General features: G+C 37.8%; 1 protein-coding gene across 2 annotated transcripts in view; it reads right to left on the reverse strand.

Annotated features, from left to right (window-relative positions):
- Window positions 1–10,360: 10,360 nt before the first annotated feature.
- kdm4b (lysine (K)-specific demethylase 4B) overlaps window positions 10,361–21,872 on the reverse strand; it is a 58,685-nt gene continuing 47,173 nt past the window's right edge. For both annotated transcript variants that reach the window (XM_074634631.1, XM_074634630.1), the window contains exons 18-22: window positions 18,927–19,115; window positions 17,511–17,687; window positions 16,788–16,907; window positions 13,764–13,856; window positions 10,361–12,504 (exon numbers count right to left, since the gene is read on the reverse strand). In XM_074634631.1, the coding sequence (XP_074490732.1) occupies window positions 12,073–12,504; window positions 13,764–13,856; window positions 16,788–16,907; window positions 17,511–17,687; window positions 18,927–19,115 (1,011 nt within the window). In that variant the 3' untranslated portion in view covers window positions 10,361–12,072. The remainder of the gene's footprint in view (window positions 12,505–13,763; window positions 13,857–16,787; window positions 16,908–17,510; window positions 17,688–18,926; window positions 19,116–21,872) is intronic.

Here is a 21,872-nt window from a genome sequence, read left to right on the forward strand (position 1 = left end):
ATTGTTGTTGGAATAAATTTGAGTTTTAGCACTCTAGTTTTGGGATTTGGGGGCAAGTTGTTCATGTTTGCTCATATTTGTTGACTGTCTTAAATCACAGGAATAACATGTATAACTTTTTAAAATGGGCGTACTTCCCCTTTAAGTGCCTAGAGTTTTCCATTCAAGAGTTAGCCTCAGAAAATATAGTGACATTTTGATTTTAAGACAACTTGTAATCACCGGGCCACAACATCAACCCCACTTCAAAATCCTGTGTTGAGGACTTTGATGAAAGTTGATAATAAACATAATCGGGTAGTTGAATGACTTTCCTCTCAGAAACTTAACAGACAAATCTCGAAAAAAAAAAAAAAAAAAAAAAAAGCTCAGGCATTTTGTGCACTTAGCCAAACAAAAATTACCCAAAGTGTGCATTTGAAAAATAAACCCATTTGGAGGCAGCTGCAGAGCAGACACAGTAAAATTATGTTGTGACTTGCCTGCAAAGTAAAAATGATGAGCGTCCTCGATTTGCAAGCTCTGCAGTTAAGAGTTTCACAGAAAAATAAATAACAGCAGCAGGGCCGGGCTCTGCCGCTGTGAAATCTCTCCCTTCAAGTGTAATTAAAAAACTTCTGGCAAAGGAATGAATTAAAGGCTCCCAGTAGCATTGATAACCCTGGCGTGGCAACAAGCGAGGGTTTTAACAGGCTCCTAATGGGCGTGCTAAAAGGCCCTTTAATATGTTTTCTCCTGTAAATGATCAAAACTTCTTTTTAGTAACCTCAATAATGATCTTTATCAAGGAGTGAAAGAGAAAATGTTCACAAAGGATAAAAGGGGGAAAAAAACAACACCTCGGGCGACGGCACTCGGATGGGCTAAAGGCTAATTGTGTCTGAAATGAGATTTTAAGCAGCTGAATTAGCAGCGGGTGCAGCGCATGGTGGCTGAGAAATGGAAGGAAATTGGAGGGAAAATAAGCGCAGGTCACATACAGATATGCATGCCAGCTCTCTGAGTGTGACTCCGTGTTTGTGCAGCTCTTTAAACCACACAGGACGCCGTCTGGTGATTAATTAGGCTGACTTAGAAGAGCAAACCCTGTCATTACTTAGCATATTCATCTTTCGTTTCAGTCATTTAGACACTCCTCTGCAGAGAAGTTTACAGTGAGTCACAGGATAAGATTGAATTCGTACATCAGCAAATAAAAGTCACTGCAGCCTGACAACAGATGGAACAAAGTATTCTCTAAAATGATTGTGTAGGGTAAAGAAGTGCAATGAAAAGAAGTATTACAACAAGACAGGAGTGTTTTTAGTGCAAGCGGAGGTACAAGTGAAGATGTTATAGAGCCTCTTGAACAGATGAGTTCCCAGGTTACTTGTGAAAAGAAGGAGTAATGTGAGTGTTTAAATGATGGAGGGAGAGAAAGGAGACAGGCTCGAGATGTGGAGAACAGTGTTTATTGCACAAGTAAAGGGACTAAATATGATGTAGCATCTCCAGCTGTGCACTCAGCTCTGTCAATGTGTGTGGTCGGCATGCAAATACTGGGTGATGGATGTATCTGGTCTTGTCTAAAGGGAACAAGCCAAAGAGAGGGGGGGGATGTGGTCGCTCGAAGACTAATGGGCCGATTAAGAGCTTCAAGGAGGCGGCCATTTATTTGTCATGTGTGACTGGATGAAGATTCACTTCATTAATAAGGCCCGGCACTTACCAACATTGTTTTTTTTTCCTTCCCTCTTGCTCTCCAACAAGCCTCTCACCTCTTCAGTTAATTGTGCCTGGAGCAAGAGAAAACAAATGGAGGCTTGTGAGACGGAAGAAAAACAGCAGCAGAGCAAAAGAACTGCATCACCAAATTCAGACATTCAAGACAGCTTCCTTCTTACAAACTTCAATCTCAGAGAATATCCAAGTATTTTCTCATAAATTTACGACTTTAATCTCTGAAATTAAAGGGACTGTTTGTAACTTGTTACACGTATACGTAAATCAATCGGGGTCGGTGTCAATTGCGCACTCGCGTGTGGCTACGCTGTTCAGACTCAGACTCCAACACAAACTACACAGAAGCACCAAAACCGCAAAGTTATATTTAGTGAAGCCCGTCTGTTAAACAGTGTTGGCCGCGGTCAGAGGACGCGCGGGAGACCGTAGCTTTGGTCTCCAGGGCTGGAGTATCTGCTGTACTCTGCTCCTCTGCTCCTCTGCCTGCCTGCTTGCCTTCACTACACACTGCACTCGTTCTCGCTCAGCTCGCTCCACCTCACGTGTGTGCGCGCACACTGCAAAAGAGTTAGTTTAGTTCTGAGAATATCTAGTGAATGTACAGTGGACGTTTGTGCAGAAATAACTGCTGCAGCTCCTCCAGACCAACAGAGGTTTCCCGTGTCTTATGAAGTGACCGGGCTCCGCATGGAGAAACGTTATCGTCTCCGACTAAAACTCTGGTGTCTCCCCTCTGCCTTCCGACCGCGGTCGGGAGGCTGAGGCAGGAAAAGCCAACACTAGGATCAGTATTGATTCATGGAGAGACCTTGGTCTGGTCAGCTAACATTACTGCCAAGCAGCTGAAATATAGAGTGATATTGTAGTTTTATCTGACGTGTGTCGCCTCACTGTTTTGAGCGATGCTCGTTCACGTCTATGTAGAGCGAGCACAAGTGCGAACCCGACGCTGACTTTCGTTGACTTAACGGCCTCAGGTGTCGCTGTTAACAAGCATTTCTGATTCTTACAAACAGTCCCTTTAAACTTCAAAATGTCAGCATGTAGGCTAACATAATAGATAATACAGAGTTAATGTAGAAAGTTTGTTTATCGTCTTAACTCTGATCAGGTCAGAAATGTTGGTTAAGAAGCAGATTTGGTAACAACTACGTTTTTGGTTCAAATTGTGTCTAGGACTTGGGAAAGCCTGATTTGTGTACTGTACAGAAATAATTTCTTTCTGCAAGTCCCATGATCTTGTAACTCTTTTAACCACTAGATCTAGATGTTCAGCACTGCATTTAATGAATGTCCCAATGAGTAATTGAAACGTTTATTTATTGATTCTTTTTCCTCCACAAATATGGACCAGTGTGTTAATTAAAATAATGTGATTAAAGTAATATTGTACTTTAGTAAATACTTGACCACAAGGTGACCACAGTAATTCCTTAGCCTGCCAGTTTGGGCTGTTAGCAACACTTCTGAATGTTGAAGTTAAGGCACCTGTTTTTGGTGATGGAGGTTTGTGTGAAAGGCTCATCCTTGGTTCTGTTGTTAAAATCCATACGATTTGTAACTCGTTGATGAAGCTCATGTTCTCATCTAAACATTATATTATGTTTGTTAACAGTAAAAAAGTTCTGATAAACTCAGTGTACACTACCTGCCCAGCACCGAACGGCAGACAGAATTAGCAACAATTAGCAGCGAAATAGCCAGATATTTCCGGGACCAAACTGAGCTAAAAGAAAGTGAATATTGAGCTTACATTCGAAAAACATGACTCCAAATTAATGATAATTTTGCTACATATCTGCTGGGTGTGTAAATTGGCAACTGTTTGCTAACAAGTTCACAACTTTACAAGGCGATAACAGTGTTGTTTTTACTGCTTGTTTCCACTGCACCTAAACGGCCAAAAATCAGTCCAACCAAGAAACAAGAATGTAGATGTCTTGATGTAGATGAATTATGAGCAGATTAATGTATGCATTTAGTTATGTATTTAAATTAGGGCTGTTAATCGATTCAAATATTTAATCACAATTAATCGCATGATTGTCTATGATTAATCGTGATTCATCGCAAATTAATCACACCATTTTTATTTGTTCAAAATGTACCTTAAAAGAAGATTTGTCAAATATTTAATACTCTTATCAACATGAGAGTGGGAAAATATGCTTGCTTTATGCAAATGTATGAATATATTTATTACTGGAAATCTATTTACAACACAAAACAATGTAAAATATTGTCCAGGAACCCTCACAGGTACTGCATTTAGCATAAAAAACATGCTCAAATCATAACATGCCAAACTCAAGCCGGCAACATGCAACAACAGTTGTCAGTGTGTCAGTGTGCTGACTTGACTATGACTTGCCCCAAACTGCATGTGATTATCATAAAGTGGGCATGTCTGCAAAGGGGAGACTCGTGGGTACCCATACAACCCATTTTCATTCACATATCTTGAGGTCAGAGGTCAAGGGACCCCTTTGAAAATGGCCATGACAGTTTTTCCTCGCCAAAATTTAGCATATCTTCATAGCGTTATTTAGTCTCCTTCCCGATAAGCGAGTATAACATGGTACCAAAGGATTCCTTAGGTTTTCTAGTTTCATATGATACCAGTATCTTCGCTCTAGATTTAAAACCCGCTACAACTTTCGAAAGATCGATTGTGCTAATGCGTTAAAGAAATTAATGGCGTTAAAACGTTTCTGCGTTTTGTTGACGGCCCTAAATGTAATCATTTATCAGTGACAAACTGGCCATCCTCTCACCAACACATCTGTGTCAACAACAATGCAGCAATGAAGCTGACACAAACAGGAAATGAACCCTTATAATTCTGTTGTTTTTCACTGCCAGTGTTGCACGAGAGCCAATATCCAATATGGTCACTGGAGATAGTTAACTAATGCCCAGTTACGTCACTTGAAAGTCCGCCGTGTCTAGAGAAGTTCATAAAGATCAGGCACCTCCAACTTCTCCGTCCAATCCCCTTGAAACATGGGACAGTGTTGACAGACAGTCATTATGGTAATACTGCTTTAGTGATGTAATTTACTAGGCAGAAATGTAATAAAAGCTTAAGGCTATAATGGAGGCTGTCATATCAAGCAGCTTGTCAACATAATTGCCACTTTCATCTGCAATTAGATCCCACTGCATTCACTGATTTCCATTTCCATCTGAGCCATTCAGCTGTCTGATAGTCATTGAGCAGGTTAGAGGTTCCACAGTCATCCTCAAGGACATTTTGGTGGTGACAGACTTACCCTGGCTGTCAGGAACATGCTGTTGTAATGCCCTCGTAGTTATTGTTAGATATTATTAAAATATTGAAAGTTTGCTGTTCCTTTCCCCCAACTAAATTATAGTTAGGTCAGCCTAAACTTTTTCCTTTTAGAGTCCTCTTCCTCATGTTTCTCCTCAGTTTTACCCCTGGCTGGGTTCAACTGAATAAAGAAATCAAACTCTGGAGTTGTTAAAGTAATTGCCAAGCTGGCACATCCCCAGTTTCTCCACAAAGACACAGCGGGCACTTCAGAATGTTAATGGCCAACCTGATCCAGCGAGGGCAATGCAGAGCTAGTGTGTGTGGGAGTGTGCACGTATGAGAGAGAGAGAGAGAGAGACAGAGAGAGAGAGAGAGAGAGAGAGAGAGAGAGAGCACGTGCTCACATTAACGATTTGTCCATAAGACACAGACTTCCAGTGACCTTCTCTCTCTCCCCTTCTGTCCTCTTCTCGTTGGGCTTCTTCCAAATTTAGAGGCTCTTAACACTGAAGAGTCAAAGTGAATCCTGTTAGTATGAGGACATGGAGGAAGAAAACACTGATACTGTTAAAAACAGCTCTCACTGATCCCATTGTGTTGGTAAAAGGTGTATTTTTATCCCGCGGACAATCTGACGTAATTTTCTTTTCCAACGGCTACAATGGAGTTTGACAACAGCGAATACTTCAGCGATCTAAAACGACGGTAAAAACAGTGACAGTTCATCAGAATCAAAGACCCAAGAGTGTAGCTCTCAAGCCAACATTTAAACAATAGAAATAGTCAAGGGCCAGTTTTACCAAATACAAAGCTGCGATTTGCAACGTGAAGCCATCCATCCTCTGAATGCCCTAGGTCTGGTTGTAAAGTTTCATGATGCTGTGATTATCCTAGAGGTCACCACAGGTCATTTTATACAGTGAGGTCAAGTTTCAAAAAATGGTCTCACTACAATGAAATGGCTACTATGGGAACTAACTTCATCACACATGAATACAGTTGGGCTCATTGGATTCACAAGAGTCTCAGCTTTACAGTGATAACCAATTTATGCAATTCCAAGACTGTTTAGGGACTCCAAAATGCAGAAATATTCAAATACATCATTTTAGAATAAGCGGAAATAACACATTTATGCTGCATTAAAAAAGCTGCATGTTTTTTGTCCCAAACTGCATGTGATTATCATAAAGTGGGCATGTCTGTAAAGGGGAGACTCGTGGGTACCCATAGAACCCATTTTTATTCACACATCTAGAGGGTCAGAGGTCAAGGGAACCCTTTGAAAATGACCATGCCGGTTTTTCTTCGCTAAAATTTAGCCCAACTTTGGAGCGTTATTTAGCCTCTTTCCCAACATGTTGGCATGACATGGCTAAAATACGCAGAAAGCAAATGCTTAAATAAGTGATGGGTAAACTTGCTTAATTTACCTCTCATGCACCATCCCATGAAAATATATGTATGGTTCCTTCAAAGAGTAATTTATTCAGTTTCCAAAAATATAAAATGTATAATCTATTTGTGGAGAATTTCTGCTGAGTGGTGGTTCCTGCTAATTATACCATCCTAAAATAATTTGTGTGATGAGCCCAGCAATGAAGCCCAACAACATACTTTCCTGCTGTGTGATTAATGTGTAAATCCAGAATTCCTGCCAATGAGTCACTGCAGCAAGGAATAAACAGCAGTGCTGCTCTTTGCACTGCCAATTATTGAAATTACACTTACAATCTCTTCGTCTGAGGAGGAGGCGGAGGATCATGTCTTAAAAAGGTGATTACACGCCACACACCCGTGGCAAGCCTGATGGCCTTAATTAAATTTCATAATTACTAAATGAATAAATAGAAAAGAAATAAAAGCATTTCAAATATTGCAAAGTACATGTCATGGTAAATATGGTATTTTCTTTAAGATGCAAAATTATGACACTGTGATTGGCCCTCCAAACAAGAAGGCTTGGTTTAGATATAAAATTAAATTAAAAAAAAGGTTATGATGTGTATAAGCTTTAAGATGGGTTAGAGTTGAGTAGAAAGTTCCAATAGTTATGTTTAGGTATATTAAATTTGGTTGGGTAAGACTTTGGGTGGTTAAAGTTGAAGTAAGAATATTAACACGAGAAAGCTTTCCAGAACTTCTGTATTTTTAGACTTCAGTGTCTCACACTGCATATTCCAGACATGTAGACTTGAGTCAGCCTTCAGTCACACAAAATAAGGACTTGAGATTTGACTCTCTGAAGACTCTGAGACTCACTGGCAAAGAATCTGTGTACATTTGGGGTGGGGGTTTGGGGCTCCTCCCCAATTTCATTTTGGACCATTATTACCTCTGCCGAACCCTCTTCAAGGGCCATTCTAGATATTATAGAGACGCCCAAAAAGCTTAAAAACAAAACTTGCTATATTAATTAATTTATTAGTTACACATATCACAGCATGCTATACTATGACTTTTTTTCACATACTATACTATGCTTTTTTTTTTTTACAGACCATACTATGTCTTTTTTTCGAAATATTATACTGTGACTTTTTTTTTAGACATACTATATTATGGCATTTTCTTCTCTTTTTTCGACACACTATGACTTTTTCTTTCAACATACTATACTAAGACTTTTTTTCTACATACTATACTGACTTTCTTTTAATTTTTTTTTTCATAATAAACCATGATTTTTTTTTTCAACATTCTATACTATGACTTTTTTCAATATACTATACTATGAATCTTTTTTATTCTTTTTTTCGACATACTAAACCTTGATTTTTTTTACTCTGTTTCTGACATACTATACAAATAACTTTTTTATCTCTTTTTTCAACATACTATACTATGACTTTTTTAAACATACTATATTATGACTTTTTTACCACTTTTTTCGATACACTACACTATGACTTTTTTCGACATACAATACTATGACTTTTTTAAACATAATATACTATGAATTTTTCATTACTTTTTTCGACATACAATACTATGACTTTTTTTCACTTTTTTCAACATACAGTACGATGACTTTTTTAGACATACTATACCCTGACAATTTTTGACATTCTATACCATGGCTTTTTTTTTTATCACTTTTTGTCGACATACTACGCTATGAATTTTTAATTTTATCGACATAGTATACTATGACTCTTTTTCGACATACTTTACTATGACTTTTTAAAAAGAAAATTCTACATACTATACTATGACTTCTTTTTCTTTTTCCAACATACTGTACCATGACATGTTTTTGCCATATTATATTATGAATTTTTTTTTTTTTCAAAATACAATCCAATCCAAAAATTTCATGGAAAAAAGTCATAGTATAGTATGTCGAAAAATTTCATGAAAAAAAGTCAAAGTATAGTATGTTGAAAAATTTCATGAAAAAAAAAGTCAGGTCAAAAAGTTATTTGAAAAAAAGTTATAGTATAGCATGTCGAAAGATTTCATGAAAAAAAGTCAAAGTATAGAATGTCGAAAAATGTCATGAAAAAAAGTATAGAATGTCGAAAAATTTCATGAAAAAAAGTATAGAATGTCGAAAAATTTCATGAAAAAAAGTTAAAGTATAGTATGTCAAAAAATTTCATGAAAAAAAGTCAAATTATAGAATGTTGAAAAATTTCATGAAAAAAAGTGAAAGTATAGAATGTTGAAAAATGTCATGAAAAAAAGTCAAAGTATAGAATGTCGAAAAATTTCATGAAAAAAAGTCAAAGTATAGAATGTTGAAAAATTTCATGAAAAAAGTCAAAGTATAGAATGTTGAAAAATTTCATGAAAAAAAGTCATTGTATAACATGCTGAAAAATCCATGAAAAAAAATCATATTATAGCGTGTTGAAAAATGTCATGAAAAAAATTCAAAGTATAGAATGTTGAAAAATTTCATGAAAAAAAGTCAAAGTATAGAATGTTGAAAAATTTCATGAAAAAAAGTCAAAGTATAGAATGTTGAAAAATTTCATGAAAAAAAGTCAAAGTATAGAATGTTGAAAAATTTCATGAAAAAAAGTCAAAGTATAGAATGTTGAAAAATTTCATGAAAAAAGTCAAAGTATAGAATGTTGAAAAATTTCATGAAAAAAAGTCATTGTATAACATGTTGAAAAATCCATGAAAAAAAATCATATTATAGCGTGTTGAAAAATGTCATGAAAAAAATTCAAAGTATAGAATGTTGAAAAATTTCATGAAAAAAAGTCAAAGTATAGAATGTTGAAAAATTTCATGAAAAAAAGTCAAAGTATAGAATGTTGAAAAATTTCATGAAAAAAAGTCAAAGTATAGAATGTTGAAAAATTTCATGAAAAAAGTGAAAGTATAGAATGTTGAAAAATGTCATGAAAAAAAGTCAAAGTATAGAATGTTGAAAAATTTCATGAAAAAAAGTCAAAGTATAGAATGTCGAAAAATTTCATGAAAAAAAGTCAAAGTATAGAATGTCGAAAAATTTCATGAAAAAAGTCAAAGTATAGAATGTTGAAAAATTTCATGAAAAAAGTCAAAGTATAGAATGTTGAAAAATTTCATGAAAAAAAGTCATTGTATAACATGCTGAAAAATCCATGAAAAAAAATCATATTATAGCGTGTTGAAAAATGTCATGAAAAAAAGTCAAAGTATAGAATGTCGAAAAATTTCATGAAAAAAAGTCAAAGTATAGAATGTTGAAAAATTTCATGAAAAAAAGTCAAAGTATAGAATGTTGAAAAATTTCATGAAAAAAAGTCAAAGTATAGAATGTTGAAAAATTTCATGAAAAAAAGTCAAAGTATAGAATGTTGAAAAATTTCATGAAAAAAGTGAAAGTATAGAATGTTGAAAAATGTCATGAAAAAAAGTCAAAGTATAGAATGTCGAAAAATTTCATGAAAAAAAGTCAAAGTATAGAATGTTGAAAAATTTCATGAAAAAAAGTCAAAGTATAGAATGTTGAAAAATTTCATGAAAAAAAGTCAAAGTATAGAATGTTGAAAAATTTCATGAAAAAAGTCAAAGTATAGAATGTTGAAAAATTTCATGAAAAAAAGTCATTGTATAACATGTTGAAAAATCCATGAAAAAAAATCATATTATAGCGTGTTGAAAAATGTCATGAAAAAAAGTCAAAGTATAGAATGTCGAAAAATTTCATGAAAAAAAGTCAAAGTATAGAATGTCGAAAAATTTCATGAAAAAAAGTAAAAGTATAGAATGTTGAAAAATCCATGAAAAAAAAATCATAGTGTGATGAAAAATTTCATGGAAAAAAGTAAAAGTATAGTATGTCGAAACATTTTATGAAAAAAAGTAAAAGTATAGAATGTCGAAAAAAAGTTACTGAACACACAAAACACAGAAGAGCTGGCAACTAGCAACCCACTTTAATCCCTATGAAATAAAATTTTCTTGATGGATATCATTTGGATACATGAACACATCTGTGTCCCAACATTTCAGTTGTGGTGACAGAAGAAACAGAAATGAAAAAGAAAGGTATATGTGCGACATTTACAAATTTGATTCACAATACACAAGGCCTGCGGTATGTACAAGTTGACAGTGTTGGAAAACTCAGTCCATCAGTAGTTCAATGTCTCTATAGCACCTCTGAAGCACAAAATGGTCATATCTGGGAAAAGAAAGATGTATTTGCCAGTACAAACTGAGTAATATGCCTGTGAAAATCTGTCAAAAATAAACTCATTATTTTAAATCGGCCTAGTTTGTGAATTCAATTCAGAAAATTAACATAGAAAGGATACAGTAATAGAAAAAACAGATATTATTAATATACAATATTGACTTATACATACAATTTAAACCAAGAAGAACCAAGAGAACAACATATTTCCAGATTTTAGGGTTCCTACATATACATATTTTCCTTTTTTCAAATATCAAACATTTTCCAGACTTTCATCCTTTAAATTTACCTCATAGTTTTGGCCAGTTGATGTGCTAATAGGAGAAAAGTGACCGTGAACAAAGATAGCACTCATTATGATGGACAATCTGTTAACAGGAGCAAAATGACATCATAAGCAACGGATATTCATGTTCCAATTACGACTGAGGAATTTTTCCGGGCTGTTCTATACTTCCTTAACTGCGTGAAGACTTGGATGACAAAACAAAATTAATTTTCCACATGTAGGAACCCTGAGACAGTTTCGGGTGTGAAAAGTGGAGCTGCCAAATGACAGTTTGAACGATGTCAATACATAAAGGTCTCATCTGTTAACTACCGTGACACATCTTCACAAAAAAATCAATGCATCCTGCAGACAATTCTACTAGTGTTTGCATTCAACATGTTTCTTCTATTACAAATAATTATTTCAATATTTGACTAAGACATTTAAATACTGAGTTCCCCCTACAATACATTATTTTTTACCCCCATTCCCCCAGTTTAACTCTTGCAATTTGACAATAAAACACATTACTGAAAATATCCTGCAGATGGACAATGTGACACTTTAGTTCCACCAAACGGTTTCAAAGCCACGAGTGGCCGGATTGAAAAATAGATATTTTGTTGCTGGTTATTTGATTTTGAAAAAGAAAAAAGAAGAAGTGAAGTCCACCGGGGGCCTCAATGCTTAGAGGCCGTCGTAGTAATTAGCTTCCTGTACAAAAGAAAATGGGAGTGTGCTGTTACTGAATTAATGCAATGAGGTATGGAGTCGAAAACACCCAGAGACGTATTTATATTAAGATGGGAGGAGAAAAGCACAGCAGCTGACCAAAAACGGAAAACCCCCAAAAGGCCTAAAAAACAACAAATAATAATAATAATAATAATAATAATTTTAAAAATAAAAAAAGCTTTCTTCAGCTGCTGCTTCAGAGCACGCCAAAGCACCACTGCAAATACATTAACTGAAAAATAGAAAAGTAACATGCATTAAAAGAGTGCTTGTGTGTTTCGTTTTCGCTCCAGCCCTGAACTCTTGGAGCCGGTGGAGGAAATGTTTTTGTCCATTAATACAGCACTCAGTCGAAATCCTTCTCCATTAGCTTACTTCCTATTGGCTCAGCCTCCACTGGCTGAGTAATAATATAGTGGAGTTGGTTTTTTAATACATGGGTCCGGGGCTACTGTCCTGAGTGAAATGTGAATGGAGGAGGCTCTCCATGTAGGAAACGTCGACTGAAAAAGGGGTCGACTGCGGAGTCAGCGTGGGGTCCGAAGCCAGGCTCGACTCTGTTAGAGCGTCGGTGAGGGTGACGCTCGTGTCCATTGGGGTCTCAGCGTCCATCTGAATACCATTGGTTGAGGCAGGGGTAGTGATGGGCTGGGGTAGAGGTTGTGAGGTCGGCAGTGTATGAATACTGTGATGTGCTGCTGCTGGTGCTGCTACCAGGGCTGTAGTTAGGGGGCAGGCCGGTTTATGGGTCGTCTCCATGCGGGTTTCAGCGGGCGGGGCTGAGCCTGAGGTTAGGCAGCGCCGTTTGGCTGCTTGGGCTTCATCTGCTGACGAAACCTCCCCCTGTGGTACAGGTATGGCCTGAAAAGAGACAGGTACAGACTTGAGCCAAAGTTATACCTTCTGCATCTGTGAGCATGCTGCGGTCCGCGTGATGTAAATTCATCAGAGGATGTATACATTTTATAGACTAAAGAATTGTTTTGTTCAAATACATTGAACTAAATATGATAATGACGATAATCATTGTCACGATTTCTGATTTTTTAAAAGTCTGACCTGTCGATTTTCTTTCTTTCTAAGAACTATAATTGACAGCATACGCAAACATTTTGTAACTTTTCTTTCATGGAAAATATAAATTCAGTTCTGTATGTTGGTTATTAATAACTTAGCATTCTCAGAACACGGTTGTGTCATTTATTAACCCGCCCACCCAAACCCAAGATATTTTCTAGTAGGCTTACCCGAACCTGCCCGACCCGTGCCATCACTATTCCACACAGATGACGTGATGTGTGTGTGGCTGTGATGTTACCGTCTGTGCCGCTATCTGCGCAACGCACAACAATCATAACCAGCAAAAAAATCGTATATTTGAGACTGTTCAGCCGGTCACCGGTCACGGCCAATCAGCTGACAACCAGCCGGTTTAGACCGGTGGTTGATCGATCGGTGCATCTCTAATTGCAACCGTATTTTATAATTTTTGTCTTTGAAACAAACAAACATCTGATATTATTAAGTAATATTAATATTTGCATTTTGTGACAACAAATAGTCGATAAGAAACTCTAATGAAAGCCTGAAATAATAAGCATTGATACTTGGTTGAAAAATGTGCATAATACATATTTATGTCAGATTGCATGAATTTGCAAGAGTTAATATCAGTTGTGTGCAAAGTGTCTTCAAAATTGATTTGGGTTTTAAAAGTCAACTCAGCCTTCTTCTGACACAAATATTCTCGGAAAGCTTTGCTGGCATTTCAGTAGTATATATCAGTGCACTTCTTTCTTACCAGAGATAAAACAGATATTTATTAAAACTAACAACCTACACATTTTGGCTGACAAACATGCCTTTTATCCTCTGTGGGCTGCAAAGCGTTGGTTGTTCTCTTGAATAAATAGTTGGTTTATCTACAACTACTTTAGTGTCATCTTATTGAACAATACCAGCTACTGTTGACCTGCCCTTTCTTATTGTTTAAATCTGCAACCAATTCTAAAATCCACTGTCAACCAAGCCAAATATCTGCCAAACTAAATGTCGTCTTCTTGTATATTATTATTATAACATGTATGGTGTGTGAGCACAGAAGAAAGCAGAGTACTCACCAGTCTGGCTCTGACCCTCTTTGGCAGTTCCTGGTCCAGCTGATGGATCTCTGAGTGTTTTAGTATCAGCTGACTCTGGTCCTGGAACTCCACCTGGGCAGATAACAAAACATTGGATTAAGAAACTAACATTTCCATCGGGTTTGTCTCCCGAGAGTAGAGAGCACAGTTGGGCCCACATGGAGAAGAGTAAAAATATAATATCCAAATACACTCAACGTGACTAATAACAACGACAATAATAAACTTCATTTATATAGCTCTAAAAGTTCTTATTGATAACATTTTTATGTAGACAAACTTTTTTTTTTAAATAATACATCCACAGAGCCTTTAGAAAGGTACCAAATAAAAGTATGGCTTTTCCTAAAAAAAAATTATTATGGCTGTGAATGAATCAGTTTAAAAGTTTTTGGCGGGTCCAAAATGAACATTTTATTTATCTCTGTGGAAGATATCGAACGTTTGGTTCCCACTTCTAACAAGGCTTGTGAGCCAATAGTATAACGACGATCGGTCGATAGTGTGGAAAAAACGGATAAATGCCTGAGATTGACGGTAAGTGCCTGGCAACGACTTGTTGTGAAGTAAAAACAAAGGAACGTGGGGGTGGGGGGAATACGACATCTAGTGGCTGAATGTTATCAATAGCACCATTAAACAAGGTTACAAAGTGCTTTCCAGGAAAAAAAAGCAATACAACAACAATAGAATAAAATACAAACAACAGAGGGATCATAAAAAACAAAAATACCAGAGGATAAAATTAAGTAAAAAAATATATATAACATGGCCAGGGAGGGTTGATAAAACCCAGCAACATTTTAATCATCAACATTCCTATAAAGGAAAAGTTTAAAGAAGGGATTTAAATGATGCTACTGATGTGGCGTGTCTGATTTCAATAGGCAGAGCATTCCACAGTCTGGGGGATCTCCATTGTTCACATAGCAGAAGAAGGCACATCCGTCGGTAGTGAAGAAAAAGGTGAGCAAAAATACAAACTTGTGCCCAGAAAGTCACAGATGGGATCTCAGCCATACAAATGGTTCCATCAACAACCATCAAAATGCCCTTGACCGCGGCACTGAACCCTGAAGCTGCTTACTGACTGGACAAGAGCATCAGCTAAGCGTTTTAAATGTTAAAAAAAAGGTCAGGGTTGTGGCACTGACACAGTGACCAGCTGGAGACTTGTTTTTAATGCATTGTAACAGGGCTCCTGGTCTCTAACAGGACTCTCAGTACTACTCAGGGACATGAGGGCAGCGGAGAAAGATACAACACTGATTTACTTTCTGAAGAGGAACAAGAAATGGGTTTGTGGTGCATTAACAGATATGCTGTCTGAGGAAGCAAGAACAAAAAAGAAAACGTGTCCTTCTGAGCTCACCTGTATACTGAATGCAAATAAACACTGGACAGATGGTCCAGTATTTTACACATCAAAGTATTTAATTGATGTTTTTACGCAGAGAGAGAGACTGCATGAGTAAGACAGAGTTCAATAGCTTGTTCAGCGACGGATTTTGTTTTTGAGTTTGTAGTTTGGGTTATAAGCAGCCTCCATAAACACCATCTACTACTCCCTGTTCTCTGAGTGTGTCAGAAAAACACTTACAGATGTGCTCACAAAACCAGCGTCATGGAAAACTCTAAGATTAACAACCTCACTTAACCTCGTCTGCTAATGCATTCCTGCTTCTATGTATGTAAGTGACTTTCAAGATGGCCTCCCCTGACACCGGTCCTAGAATCATCTTTTTCAATTCTGCATTTTCCACTCTGTAAGCACTCTGCATATTTTCCCCATAAATTCCCCAGCATGCATCAGTGATGCCAAATCCCACTTTATGTTTTAATGTCACACTGTATCAAAATGCTTCGCCATAATCTACGAGGGCAGCCGAGCTTTTCACGCGTACTGGAACCAAACCAGAGGGTGGCAAAGAAATTAGACGGAGCACTCTGTTACCAAAAGTTCACAGGTTCAATCACTTCAAGTCACTCTGCAGAAGAGCACCAGATGAAAAAATGTAATTGATGCCGTTGCTCACAGAGTACTCGCTTAACAGCTTGTCCTGCACCGCATTTTAGTAAAACTGTATTTAGTAGGGCTGTCAATTGATTCAAATATTTAATCGTGATTTATCGCAAATTAATCACACGTTATTTTATCTGTTCAAAATGTACCTTGAAGAGAGATTTGTCAAGTATTTAATTATCTTATCAACATGGGAGTGGGCAAATATGCTGCTTTATGCAAATGTATTCATACATTTATTATTGGAAATTAATTACCAACACAAAACAACAACAAATATTGTCCAGAAACCCTCAGAGGTACTGCATTTAGTATAAAAATATATGCGCAAATCATAACATTGCAAACTCAAGCCCTGCTGTCAGTGTGTCAGTGTGCTGACTTGACTTTAACTTGCCCCAAACTTCATGTGATTATCATAAAGTGGGCATGTCTGTAAAGGGGAGACTCGTGGGTACCCATAGAACCCATTTTCAGTCACATATCTTGAGGTCAGAGGTCAAGGGACCCCTTTGAAAATGGCCATGCCAGTTTTTCCTCCTTCAGCCCTAATATTTAGAATGTTTTTTATAGTTGGATTTTACTTGGAAAGGTTCAAACATTTACACACATTGTTGCTGAGAATTACAAACATTGCTTGAAGACTTTTGAACAGCAGTTTCTCAGGAATGTGATTGTTTTCTATCACGTTTTTTAAACATGCATTTACCCATCGATTGTGTTATTCACAAATCTAAACTGTGATGTATTTTTATTTATTAAATGGTGACTTTCCAGAAAGGGAAGTTTGGGGTCCCCTGCTGGAGCTGTTGCCCCCGCGACCCGATCCCGGATAAGCGGTTGAAGATGGATGGATGGACTTTCCAGCAACAAATCTGATTCTCTAACCTCTAACTGACTGGAGAGCTTTGATCACGTATTTTAGCAGGTTTGACTGTCGAAGAGCGAGGCTAATATATAACAGTTGTGATTTTCCTCACCTGGTAGAACTTATGGGTGTGCTGTCTGACAAAGGAAGCGTTGACGACCTGACCCTCGGGCGTGCTGACCACAATCAACTCCCCCACCTCAGGAGGACCGGTACGCAGGCAGTCGTGACTCTGAAGGAGGAAGAGAAACAGGATGTAGACAAAGAAGAAGATGGAGAGGAATAGAGTATGTGGAGGGGACGGAGAGAAGAAAAATTACAATTAAGAGATCTCCATGTGTCATTTTACTAAACACTTGTCTTTTAAACTGCTGATGAACCCCTGATTTACCAAGAATATTACAAGAAATTGACCTGAGGCAGCTAACAAACAGATTCATTATACAGAATAAAGAACATTTTGTAAAACGTTTGACAGGATTTCCCTGTTGTTCAATGAAGACGTCCCACTTTTACACAAGTCAACCCATTTTAAAGTTTTGTTATTTTACAATATTATGTTACTTGATATAGTTCTTTCATACTTTTTAGTTCCCCCTCTTTACAAGTGAACATGTTATTACAGTTATGTGTGTAACATGTGGCAGTGAGTCATTAAAGGTTATTTGAATTCACATTACGGCTTTATATCTTCATTTGCACGCTCAAGCTATGAATTATATAACTGTTGCGAGGATATTTCCTCCTGGCATTAAAAAAAATTAATTATGTGTGTTGAAGTTATTTCTATAAATTGTACATGGGTAGGTGTCTAACTAAGAACAAGAACACTCACTAATATGTTTTCTGGGTGCACGTTGTCACAGTACGAGCCGTCGTCAAAGTTGACCTCGTAGAACGTCTGCGTTGCCATGCCGATGATGGTGCAGTGGTAGTACCAGCCGTCACTGTTGCGACCGATCACCCTCTGGCCCAGGTTCAGACTCGGCGGGCCTTTTGGTGCTGTCCGAGGCTGGAGGGAGAAAAACACAGACAGATCGTTTGAGGTTAAGAGAGGATCAGACCTGTTTGTGTGCTCATCCGGCACATACTGCAATCATAGTCCTCTCTCTTCAAAATGTATAGATCAGTATAATTACTGAAAGGTTAACTTTTCATTCATTGGAAGTCAGTCTGGATAAGTTCAAAACCCAAATGACTAAAACCTAAATAAGAAGAGGTACTCAAGCTTGCATTAACACAAAACAAGAGTGTTAATATGAATTCAGTTGTAAAATAATACACATTCATGAGAGGAGTGGCTCTAAAATACATTCAAAACATGTACTCTGTGAAGGGAACTTTTCTGTGCTTCTTTGTGTTCTCAAGGATTTTTAAAGTCTAGAGCTGCAACAATTAAATTAATCACCACCTATTTTGATAATCAATTAATCGGTTTGAGTAATTTTTTAAGAAAATAAATAAATAAATTCTCTGATTCAAGCTTCTTAAATGTGAATATGTTCTGGTTTCTTTACTCCTCTATGACAGTAAATTGAATATCTTTGAGTTGTGGACAACACAAGAGATTTGAGGACGTCATCTTGGGCTTTGGGAAACACTGATCGACATTTTTCACCATTTTCTGACATTTTATAGGCAAACAACTAATCGATTAATCGGAAAAATAATCAACAGCTTTATTGACAATGAAAATAATCGTTAGTTGCAGCCCTACGACAGTCAGATGCTTGTTATCCGTCTCACAAAGTTGAAGAATGGTGTATCAAGTCAAACCAGTGACTCTCTACAATGTTGCTTTTTATTATGTTATAAAATTACTCCATGAACGGTAAAGTTTTCTTGAGCTAGCACAATCAAAAACAGCTATGTGTCTTTACACCAAGTTGTATTCACATTCAAAACAATCACATTAAAGTGCAGGAGAAAGCGTTGGGGAGAGGAGCACATTGTTGTCCTAATCGTGCACAGACAGGCAGGTAGGTAGACCATCCAATCACTTCATGAGGGCCAAATGAAATGATTGGACGGACTTATTACAGTCCTGTGACATCGAGAGACACCATTTTTTCTTTCTTTATTGTTCAGAACATTTGATTTATTGATTGCTGTCAAATATAAAGAGAATTTCAACAATAAATTCTTCTGAAATAAATTGCCTGTACTTGTCACATAAGAACATATTGAATGGTTTTAATAAATAAAAAAAACACACTTAAACAGCTCACTTTTTCTCTTGATTTGCACTTACCTTCTGAGGGGCCCTTTTATGCCTTTGGCAGGTGACGTTCACCACATATGGCCAGTCGGCCGGCGTCATGACTACTCCGGCGAGTTGTGCGCAGGTGACGTGGAAGGAGGTGGCACAGTTCTCGTACGAGCACTGGATGCAGGCGCCGCGGTTCTGATTGGTAGTCTCGCCATGGCAGAACACACACTTCTACAAGGAAAAACAGAAAACAAAGACTTTGGTTTGTGATTCAGGTTGGACACAAATGTCTTTATTGCATTCTCTTTCATGGCCATTCAAGGATCACAGGGATGGTATTATGCTCCTCTGGTTCAGATTGTTGCACATTATAAACAACTACCGGTTTCTTTGGCCCTGTTCAGACCTGGCATTAACATACATCCTGAGTGATCGGATCACAAGAGGACAGCTTTAAGTACGTCTGTTCACACCTGGCATTAGAATGTGTCTCCAGTGACCACTTACGATCGGATCTCACTTCCCCGCTCTATATGCAAATAAACACGTAGTAAACACATGGCTAATACAGCAGACGTTGTGACGTAATATTACAGGAATGTCAGTAGTAATATCCTAAAAAACAGTGATATTTGATTTTCTCCAAATCGCCAAGCCCTAATAAGAACCATGAGAGGCTTAGAAAAGGTAAAAAGCAATGAGGAATTGCCAACATCTGCACAGAATGAGCATCACATTGTTTAACAATCGCTGGATATTATCTAAAGAAAGTTTAGTACCTGACCTTTTCTACAATTTACCCACAAAAAAACATGTCACTCTTCCACTCAGGCACATATTCAAATTGCAGCGCATCTTCTGAAACGGTGGTGGAGGAATCAGGAGTGTAGCCATTTTCTCCTCTGTCACATCTTTGATTCTGTCTGGTACTCTAACAGGTTTCTACTCATTAAAAATATAATGGATGTTTTCAGCTTTGCACAGAACACATGCTTGTGCAGTCATCAGTGTGGTGAGATTCTTGTCCAGCCTCCACTGAAAATGTCAACACTTTCTTAAAGAACAACTTGTTAATAACTGAACCGCCACTATGACATTCAAAACAGTTTTTTTTCCATCTTTCTATTTTCCCCTGCATCCTTTTCGTCTTGCATCACTTGTTCAACTCCGACACTTGCACAATCAAACAAGGAATTTGCTATTCCCCCTTGGAGCACTTTCTTTTACAAATCCCCTTCATTCCATCCCCACATCCTGAGTGTGAAATTACCACCAGCCAACCAAATCTTTGCCTTTGGCCGGGAAACTGGCCTCGTCTCCACTGAGACACTTTGACGTGCCACCCTGCGCACACAACCCTACAACATCCATTCATCATCTTCAATTCACTCTGAATTCTTCAACCCTCCGTGTCTAGCCACGTTTGTCTTTACATTTTCCTTCCCCATCCCTCATTTGCTCCCTCGATTCGGTTAAAATGGAGAGAACAAGAGAGATGGATGGAAAGCCGGTATGCACCAAGGAAAGAGAATAACAGCATGTGAAGGAATCATTTGGCCTGTCAAACCGAGTTATCTTCTCAATACACCAGGGTGGGTGTGTTTCAGAAACATTATCTCCCTTCAAAAAGCCTAATGAAAACATTTATCTATTAAGAAATCACCTGCCAGGAAATAAAATTGATACGAGAAAAGTGGAATTATATGTGTTTAACTCATGACAACATGCTTCGATCTAACATACAGACCTATTACCCCAACCCGCTTTGACAGCTGCCTCATCTTATGTGACTGGTATCTTTCTGTGTAGCTGGTTTTCTGTGATTATCTATCATCGCACACTTTATCTCCCCAATCCCTCACTCTCTCTCATCCTTCCTTCTTCACCCTCCTCAGTTTGACAAATCGCACGGCGAGCAGCTGCAGCACATGGTCGATCAATAAAACGTTTTAATTCTTTATTAAACCTGCAGTGCGGAACTTTTGTCTCCCCCCTCTGGCAGTGAGAGTAATTAAACAAACGCTGTTGATGCGCGCTTATGACATATGGCTGCAGGTGAGCTCACCAAATCTGAAGTCTTCCGGTGCAAATAAGGGCGCGTTTTGAATGGCACTGCACTTTCATGGCATTTTATGAATACTAATCTGTCAAAAAAGCAGTAACACGACATCCCTGTCTGCTGTTATTCCCTCCTTTTCTTTCAGCGCTCTCCAACGAGGAAAAGCTACACCAATGGTGATCCGTGTTTGTCCTCTGCACCTGTGAGTCGGGTTGTCCGTCCGTCCGTCCATATCCATTCTCGTGAAATTCTATCTCAGGAACGCCTTGAGGGAATTTCCTCAAATTTGACACAAACATCCACTTGGACTCCAGGATGAACTATTTGGTGGTGAAAGGTCAAGGTCACTGTGACCTCATAAAACACGTTTTTGGCCATAACTCAAGAATTCATATGTTAATTATGGCAATTTCACACAAATGTCTTATAGGATAAAATGATGAAGTGATGACATTTTGGACAGACATGGATGTAAACTGGAAACTTGACTGATTGACGGAGGCACACAACCATGAGGCGGTAATTCTAGTCTTTACTTTAATCCTCTCGAAAAACTTTTCTTGCACACTGTCAAGTAATTATGAAATCCCTCGTCCTCAATATGTAAACCCTCGACCCTGGAGTGAGCAGCCTCGAGCCCAAACAGAAGGTTCTAGGCAGCGTCGAGACCGTCGGGAGACAACCAGAGCACGCTTTCGAGCATTCTCTCAGCCTTATCCGCATATCGAGCTAGGCCGTTCCAACGCAGATGAATAACAAATGGACTCCTGTGACAGAGTACGTAATCCCTAATCAGTATGACTTGATTAATGTTAGCAGGAAAGTGTTAAGATGTACTCCTTATTGGAGTAGGAATGATACATGATCATTTAAGTAGTTGCGATTAACATAAATGTGCATGTAACCAAGATCAGGTCTTAGGAATATGA

Source organism: Sebastes fasciatus, chromosome 5 (assembly GCF_043250625.1).
Source record: "Sebastes fasciatus isolate fSebFas1 chromosome 5, fSebFas1.pri, whole genome shotgun sequence".
Taxonomy (NCBI): domain Eukaryota; kingdom Metazoa; phylum Chordata; class Actinopteri; order Perciformes; family Sebastidae; genus Sebastes; species Sebastes fasciatus.